Source organism: Otolemur garnettii, unplaced genomic scaffold (genome assembly GCF_000181295.1).
Source record: "Otolemur garnettii isolate 467f Iridium unplaced genomic scaffold, OtoGar3 scaffold00014, whole genome shotgun sequence".
Lineage (NCBI taxonomy): Eukaryota > Metazoa > Chordata > Mammalia > Primates > Galagidae > Otolemur > Otolemur garnettii.
Window position 1 is genome coordinate 4,984,101 of NW_003852409.1, and position 9,524 is coordinate 4,993,624.

Below are 9,524 nucleotides of genomic sequence, written 5' to 3' on the forward strand. Positions count from 1 at the left end.
GTTGAGCTATAGGTGCGGAGCCAAGAGGTTGGGATTTTTAATGGGAAGAAAGAAGAAACCAGGCTTGCTGGAGGTTAAGGTGTTATTAAAGGAGGGACCGCTATTTTGAACTGTGGCTTGGCATAAACTTGAAGTCAGTATATTTAGGTCCCTGTGTTGCAATGGAAAATACCTGTAGTAATGTCCTGAGATCTTGGAGATTGCTTTTTATTTTTCTCATTTTCCTATTAGTGATTGTGTTTGATAATTAAATGTAAAGCTAACTCAAGATCCCAAGAGCTACCTTCATCTTAATGGAAGGGTGGTAGAAAAGTCATATTACTTCAGAGGGCTGCTGAACCACAGCTGGTACCTAGTTAGTCCTGCCCACAGTGGGGGATTTTGGCAGTTTGCATTCACGGGAAGCAGGGCTCTTTCCTTTAGTGCGTATTGTTTCTCAGCTTTGAAATGTTAATGAAATTTGAGTCAAGTTTACATTTCAAGAAATGTGGGGCAGATTTGCAGCCAGAAAAAAATATTTTTGTTTTGAGCAACTCTTAGGAACCCTTCTTTGTGTAAAATATTTCTGTTTGGAGAATTGACTTTTGAGGGTCTTAGTAATGGCTCATCTATTTTGATGAATTTCTATTTTCTATTCTGTTTTCAGGAAGGCAGGTGTATAATCACTATCACCATTGACAGGTAGTGGAGTGTCCTCTTGACGCTTGGTAATGTACCAGAATACTTGAAAAGAAAGAACATTTGGTAGATGATTCCTTCTGTACTGCGTTTGAGCTAAGGCAGTGGGTTCTGGACTGTGGTAGGAGTCAGAGCACCAGGAAATCTTGGTGATCTTGATAAATTTTATCATGTGGATTATGATGTAGCACAATTTTATCTAAATTAAATTTACATACACTCATTCTATTGGGATTGTGTTAACGTGTGTGTACCAGTGACGTGACCAATAGTGACTCATAAAATAAAGGCTTTAAAAATATATATATTCATTTATATACAGTATTTCCTGTAACAGTGAGTCTGGAGGGTTGAAATCCACACTGTGTGTGGATGATTCTATTATTCTTCTATCTTTCTATTCTCTTGCTTCTGTCATTTCTTCAGCCTTAGGCAACAGGTTTGCTGTACAGCCAGGAAAAAGAATGAAAGAATGAAGGAGGAAGGGACAGTGTCTGTACATGAACTGTGGCAATGGAGGCTGGTAAATACAGACGTTTAGCTGAGTACCTTGTTTGCCTACACAAAATGAGGGTTCTCTTAGTAAAAAGGGGAGAATGGATCCAAGGTAGGCAATTAGACTGCCACATTTACAAAACAATTTAAAATACATGCTCATGAATTTGTGACATTAATGACCTCGTGTTCTCATAAAACATTGTTGGAATATTTCTCTTCATATTCCTTACTTATTTGTATTCATATTCTTTGCTTATTCTTGACGGCTAGAAAAGAAGTAATCTCAGATATTTAAAGTTTAAGAACTATAAATTGAAAAAAACCCTTAAAATGAAAATAGTTTTCATTGATTTTTTTTCCCTTTGCAAATGAGAAAATAAAATTCTTATTCGACTCTAACGAAAGTACACCTCATTACTGGTGTCTGGGACACCAGTTTTCCTAAGGTACATGGTTTGGAAACCAGTGATATCAATACTATGTGTTATTTGTGTATACCATTAAATTACTTTGTCTTTACTTACATTGATTTCCTAGATAAAAATACTATCTTTTTTATCTTTTAATATTACTCACGTGTTGTAGGCAGTTAAAACATTCTTTATTTTAAAATGTCTTTTCTAAATTCTTTGTAATGATTTTATATTAGTTTTATTATCAGAAGAAAGCTTTGTGGACTTTTCAAGGTTCATGTAAGTCCTCCCTTTTCTGCACAACACCCTATGCTTCAAATCCATTTTTACCTACTACTTCTTGAAACTCCTAGAGCAATCATAGACTGTATGATCACAGACTATGTTGAATTCATCACAAATCATTCCATATGTTAGCAAGATCATATGCTCCCTGTTGTGTATTTTTCTGTGTCCCAAATTCTTAGCACAGTATTAAATACATAGTAGATGCTTACGATCAACTAAATGACCACATTTAACTCATTAATACACATGAAAATAGCATCAGTTTGGTAGTAAGATGGGCATAAAAAATGACTAGTAACCAGAGTGGTCAGAATTTTATGACTTCTACCTTTATTGATGTAGGACCTCTAACTCTGTCATAAATGTCTCCCTCTCAAGTTTGTTCTTGGACTCACCAAAACATGTGTTGTATGGGTTAACTAATGCATTCTAGACACTGCCATATGGTACCTGTCGTCTTCTTCCTATCATGTTTGCTACCCCTGCAGTTACATGTCAGTACCTCCTGCCGGTATCAGAGGTATATTCCTTCCCTGACGCTACTTAATCTCCTTGGCCTTGTGCTGTCCTGCCGGGTGTGCTGCTGATAAGCAGGTGCTGTTGAGATGCCTCCTGCCCTGTCCTCCTCTTGTATATATTCTCCTGTCATGTTAGCATCAAAGCAGAGCTCTTCATATCCTGTCGCTGCAGAGATTTTGGGATTTTAGCCATTATTTAGTTCTTATTGTGGCCTCTCTGTTTCTGTTATGATGGGCTCTTAGGGCCCTCCCAGTGATAGGCACCATCATTACTCTTGTCCAAGGCTTTGTTCGTTGGGCCAAGCTTTTCTGCCTAGAAGATTATTTTCCTGAAATATTTCTTAGTCCCTCATGCAGACAGATGTGTTGAGGTCACCAAACATGTGTGAATCTTGGTGTGGGGAGAGATATCTTAGGGGTTTTTGCTTATAATCCACTACACCTCTAAAATGTGGCACGTAAAAACATTATAGCTCAAAAGAATCTCAAGCCAAGGTGGCAAGTTGTAACTCAGAGCATGATTTTGACTCACAGACAAAATGAAAATGTTGCTTATTCTTGTTTTTTATGTCTGATTGTTTTATAGATTGTAATAGAACCCATTGTGAACTTCAAGCCTAGGAAGAAATTAAAAAGAGAAATGCCCTATGTTTTATTTTCAATCCATGTAGTTCTTATTTCTATGACCCTTACTTGGTTAAGCGTGTAGTTGAGCAGAGATTTTATACATTCTTATCCTCTTTCTCAGGGCAGTTCTTTATTAATATTTAGTTATCTTCCTTGAGCCTGAAGATGTGTAGTTGACAATAATTTGAGCCAGACCCTGTGGAAGTTCCCAGCAGAAGTGCAGATTAAATAGGGAAACCCCCCCAAACTAGGCTTGAACCCCAAGTGCTAAAGCAGGTGATGGAGGGGGAAAGTGAAGTGAGGGATTTTGCAGTTTTTACTGGGAGGTAAGGACAACCAAGAACATAAAGGCTGTAGAGCCAGGGCAAGAAGGAATTAAAAGATGAACTTCTGTACCTGGATTAGTGTGTGAAACAGTGGGAATAACAAAACAGCTGTGTTTTCTCTTGTTTTAACTTCCATTCACGTCTTTTTTTTTTTTTTTTTCAAATGCTTGAACTTCAGAGTTCTGTGAACCTGAGATCATTTAAAGAGAAGAAAACCTTTTTTTGGAAATTCACTAGACAAGACCCTAGTGTGGTGCTTGGTTCACAGTAGTCACTCAGATAAGTGCTGTTGACTGTTGACTTCTTGGGTACTCAGGTAGTAGACTGCCAGCTCCTCAGAGAGTCAGTTACTGGGGGACCTAAGACAACCTTTGCAGAGCAGCACAGGCAGAGAGAGGCTGTGAAATGTCACTGGGACAGTTAACACTGGACATGGAATCTCTTTGCCTTGGTTTACTGAGTCCTGCTTTGCAATCTAGAAATAGAAAACAGTCAGGATTGGAGGATTGCTGGAGAATTGCTCCCTGAGATCTGTTGGCCAAGACATAATTTAGAGATGCAAGAGAACTTGCTGTCTTCCCAGAATCTTTCAGCTTTTGAGTTGCAGAATCAGAAGTTAACTAGGCCTCTCTGCTCCTGACCCATGTGTCCATCATGACGCTGGGGTGAAAAACAGTCATTTGTTTATTTTTAATATGACCACATCGAGTTGTCGAAGCTCTCATTCCCAATGCGGAGGGTAGGAAAATTGCATGCAGTGATTTTCACTCAATTCCATGTGATTGGCAGCTTTACTTCACACTAAACTTGAAGCAATTTATTTGGTTTCCAAGAAACTTTAATTTGATGTTTCCAGAGCAAGACTCAATAGTGTTGGAACGGGAACAAAATGTCCACAGAATTCTGCCTTGTTGATTGACTCTGCTTGCTGCGTAGAGTCAAGTTAAATCAGTCTGTTAGGAGTTTAAGTCGAATAAGAATTTGAATCTCTTTAATTCTGTGTATGTGAATGCTGCATATATACATGGTAACTATTGTATAAAAGTCAAGCTCACTATTCTTTTATTAAAATAGTTTGTCTAGAGTGAATAATGATTACCTGCAATTTATTTTGTGTACTAAAGGAATTAAGATTATTTTCAGTTATTCTTCTTATCCTTAAAAGCAGTTTACTCACTAGAAAAATAACATGCAATGTTAAGTGAGAAATAGTAAGCTTATTACCTTAACATTTTGGTTGGCCAAAGCAGAAGAATTCCATAGATTTACTTTTGGAAATTATGCTAAATCCTGAACTTTTGACTTTTACTTTGGGTTACATTTAGGCGTATTACATAGGATTCTCCTTGGGAAATGAATACTGAACGTTTGTGTCTTATAGAACTTCTTTTTGTGTATTATGTCTTATTACTATACTTGTGAATGGGGCGCCCAACACATTTTAAGGAATTTTTGTTTACATATGTACATTTGGATCCAAAAAGCCAAATATATATGTGAAACGATTTCTTCTTCTTTTGCAGAATTAAATGTGAGGGAGTCTGACGTAAAAGTTTGTGATGAATCATCATGTAAATATGGAGGTGTCTGTAAAGAAGATGGAGATGGTTTGAAATGTGCATGCCAGTTTCAGGTGAGGAAGCCAAGCCTGATTTGAAAAATTGTATATTCTTCGTATTTTATAATTTTGCATTCTTGAAGTTAACAAGCTTAAAACACCTTGAACCCTGTAAGGAAGTTGGGTTCACAGCCCACCAGTTCTTTTTTTGTGAGAAAACCCCTTATGCTTTTTGTACCTTCTATGCTTCTTGCCTGGGATTAAGAGGACAGATTTATAATAATAATCTATGTGAAAATGCTTTGAAAAACGATTAAAGTTCTGTTAAAATGTAAGTATAATTGTCTCTGAAAGGAAAGAAGGTACAGGTTGCAGTAGAGTCTCTTATTTAAAATGTTGGCATCTTTTTTCCTTTTCTTCTCCTTCTAGTCTGTCTCTTTCCCTTCCATTCTTATTTGTTGCTGCTTCATCTCTTCAGGCCAAAGAACTTGACTGACTTGGAGCCTCAGGTAAGTCGTCAAGGTTAGAGATGGAATAGAAGGTGGAACCTCAAACCGAGAGTATGAATATCTTTGTTTTTCAGATGCTCTTTTAGTTTTGCTTCTGTCGTCTTAGAAAGTTAAAGAAGGGGAGTGAAGGGTGTTACATTCCATTCTTCCTTTTTGTTTATTTTCTATGATTAAATTACAATCTGGCCTCAGAAGGTCTCTCACGAGGTATGGCCTCTAATTCAGGATTTAAGATGAGACATAGAAGGAAGTAGAATTTTTTCCCTTATGATTTTGTTCTAAATGTACCTACCGTTTTGGATTTTGAGGGGAGGAAAGGGTATAGAAATCACAAATGAAAGCATACAGGAATTAATAATATTTCTGATAACCCTATGACCCTGGGCAAGTTTCTGTATGATCTCTGCATCGTATTCCATCTGAAAAGTGAAGGCACATTTCCTCCCATTGTTATAAGATTGTAATGAGAATCAAAGTCAGAATGAGCGCTTGCGTATGAAACCTCTTTGAAAACTATAAATCATTATGTTTATTTGTATTAAAAGAAGTGGAGAATTTAAGTAAAGGAGGAAAGGTAGGTGGCCATACTGTTGTCCAACCAGACAAGTTTATGGTTGCAAAGGACTTGACATTCAATTATGCCGTATGATAGGAGGGTTTCTTGGGGGCATTTTTACAATAGTCACCGTCTGCCAAGCTTGCTTAGGTGGCTTTTGGCTGGCTTCAGATCTCTGCTGCCTTTTGGCTCGAGGTATCACTTCTTTACCTTGAGTGCCTTTCTTTTTTTTTTTTTTTGAGACAGAGCCTCAAGCTGTCCCCCTGGGTAGAGTGCCATGGCATTACAGCTCACAGCAACCTCTAATGCCTGGGCTCAAGCGAGTCTCTTGCCTCCGCCTCCCAAGTAGCTGGGACCACAGGCGCCCGCCACAACGCCCGGCTATTTTTTGGTTGCAGCCGTCATTGTTGTTTGGCGGGTCCGGGCTGGGGATTCGAACCCGCCACCTTAGGTGTACGTGGCTGGCGCCTTAGCCGGTTGAGCTATAGGCGCCGAGCCACCTTGAGTGCCTTTCTACAGGGCTCCTTGCAAACAGGGAAGCTGGCTTTCCCCCAAATGAGATGAGAAGTCAGTGAAAATTCGAACTGTTTTTCCCCTGTGTGTAATGTGTCATTTTTCTCCAACTGCATTTGACTATGAAGTTCTTCGGCATAGTTTTAATTTATCTTGTTTGGGGTTGGCTGAGCTTCTAGTGTATACATGTATGTTAGTCATTAAGTTGGGGAAATATTTTGTCAATATTTCTTGAAACATTTTTTTCTGCCCACCTCTCTTCTAATCTGAGACTCCAGTGATGTATGTTAGACCTTTTGATGCTGTCCCAAGGTCTCTGAGGGTCCTTTCATTTTTTTCTTCTCAATTTCTCTTTTCTGTCTGTTCTTCATGTTAAATAATTTTTATTTACCTATTTTCAAGTTCACTAGCCCTTTCTTCTTTCATCTGTCTTCTTCCCATCTAGAGTTTTTCATTTCAAAATTTTTATTTCTAGAATTTATAGTTTCTATTTATTGGTTGAGATTTCCTATCTTTTCATTCATTACATGCATATTTTCCTTAGCATAGATGTTAACTGCTGCTTTAAAATCTTTGTCTGCTAATGTCAGACTTGGTGAGGGGGACAATTCGGGAGAACGGATCATATTTTCCTTTTCATATTAATTTTAAATTTATCCTATACTTTGTGATTAATATGTTTTAGAGTATCTGAATTCTGTTATTTCCTTTGATGAATATTATTTTGAAATAGTAAATTGGGGGTGGCACCTGTGGCTCAAGAAGTAGGGCGCAGGCCTCATATACTAGGGGTGGCAGGTTCAAGCCTGGCCATGGCCAAAATTGTAAAAAAAAAAAGAAACAGTAAATTGGCTGAACTCAAATGTCTTCTCTGGGTGGGCAGCAACACAAATATCAGTTCATTCCTTTCAGTCCTTGGGGACGCTGCTCCGATCTGTTCCATGTGTGGTTAAAGGGTCAGCCAGAAGTTTGCTTTGAGTTTATACACAGAACTTTCTGAGATTTCCCTCAGACTTTCCCAGTGGCTGCGGTTGCCCTGAATTCTGTCTTTTGGTTTGTCAAACCTGAAAGATTGTGAGTTTTTTGTTGGAGATTTAGCAGCTTGCAAGGGGAAGACTGGGCTTGTTCCCCTCTCCAACTGCCTCAAGCTTTTCTTTAGGTAAAATTCCTTGATGTGGAATTGTTGGGCCAATGGATGCTCATAGGATGTGCAGATGAACATTCTCATCAATAGCAATGTATCAGACTGTTTCTCCGTCCCCTCTTGTTAGCAGATTTTAGCTATTCTTTTAATCTTTTTAAAAAAATTTTTATGGGTGGTGCCTGTGGCTCAGTGAGTAGGATGTCAACCCCATATACCAAGGGTGGTGAGTTCAAACCCAGCCCTGGCCAAACTGCAACAACAACAACAACAACAAAAAAAATAGTTTAAAAATTTTTTTATTTCAGATTAATATAAGGTTACAAACAATTAGATTACATTGTATTTGTCAAGCAAAGGCCACGTCGTCGTAGTTGAGTCCTTTGCTTGGGGTGTGCTGCGTACCCTTTACATTTGGAGTTGAAGAACATTTTCTAGTAAAGTATTAGAAGAAAGGGCTTGGCACCCGTAGCTCAGGGGTTAGGGTACTGGCCATATACCCTGGCGTTTGGGCCTGTTAAATGGCGATGACAACTACAACCAAAAAATAGCCAGGCATTGTGGCAGACGCCTGTAGTCCCAGCTACTTGGGAGGCTGAGGTGAGAGAATCCCTTAAGCCCAAGAGTTTGAGGTTGCTGTGAGCTGTGACACCATGGTGCTTTACTGAGGGTGACATAATGAGAGTCTTTAAAAAAAAAAATTATCAGAAGAATGGAAAAGCAAGTATCCAGTGTATTCAGTACTGATATAAAACCAATGGGAAATTAACTACATGCCCACATAAAAGGAAAACAATTAAATTCAAATAAGAGGTCGGGGGGAGGAGAGAGAAAGGGCAGGGGAAGGAGGTGGGGAAGGAAATAAGCTCTCCCCTAATGGGCACAGTATAAGGGTATTTAGCTATCCTTTTACATTTAATAATAAATCTGAATAGTAGAACTTTTCAATTTGCCTTTGATTACTAGAGCAATTGCAAATGTACTATGTATTTACCTTTTTTTGGTGAATTAATATTTTATATTCTTTGCCTATTTTTGGAGTATTTTCTTTTTTTTTTTTTTTTTTTTTTGCCCTTCAGACCGTTTTATTTTATATCCATTTAAAATATCATCCAACAAAGGACAATGAAGTTTACATCAGGGGCAGGTATACATAACTCGAGGCATTTGTAGTCCATCATGCCCATTGAATAACAACTTTGCTGCTGAAATTTCTTAAAACTTACCAAACTAAAACAAAAGGCTGAGTGATACAAACGGAGAAGTATTTCCATATAATCTGTCAACTGGCTTTTTTAAAAAAGGAAACATGTTCTGTTTCCCCAGACCAGTAAATAAGCAAGAGCTACGTGTAGCAATGTGAGTATTAAGACATTTCTCAAGTCTTCTCAAAGGAGTCCAAGGTGGGGATGGGATGGGGGAGAAAATTGATAGAAAAACATTGCTATAGACACCATAACAAACAATAAATTTAGATAATTTAAAATTAAAAAAAGGCAAGAGACAGCATTTCAGCAGCAAAGTGCTCAATAAAAAGTAAATTGTAGAGGGTAATACAAGAAAGTTGGGGTAATAAGAGGGCAGAAAAATGGGTCAGCAGGATGGGCAAAGGCCTCAAAGGAAATATGGCGTTGTCATTTTGGGAGGAATAACACGTTCTGAATCTGGAACTGCCCGGAATAACTTTGGTTCTCTTGTATTTACATCTTTGAAGACCATGATCGAAGCAGTATTTCCACAACGATAGCAGTAATTAGGAGCAGACCATACTGTCACCAGCTTCTCATCAAACATAAATTTATAGCCTTCGTGCACTAGTTGATGTGCTCGGCAGATGAGTTTTAAGTTGTTGATACAGACAAACTCATTTGTGACCTTTGCTCCAAAAAGCCAACCTGC

At 38.2% G+C, this 9,524-nt stretch overlaps 1 protein-coding gene across 1 annotated transcript in view; it reads left to right on the forward strand.

Moving 5' to 3' along the window:
* The window catches only part of TMEFF1 (transmembrane protein with EGF like and two follistatin like domains 1), a 113,129-nt gene that overhangs the window by 22,407 nt on the left and 81,198 nt on the right, over window positions 1-9,524 (forward strand). Inside the window, exon 2 of the mRNA XM_012802307.1 lies at window positions 4,872-4,981. Within this exon, the coding sequence (XP_012657761.1) occupies window positions 4,872-4,981 (110 nt within the window). The remainder of the gene's footprint in view (window positions 1-4,871; window positions 4,982-9,524) is intronic.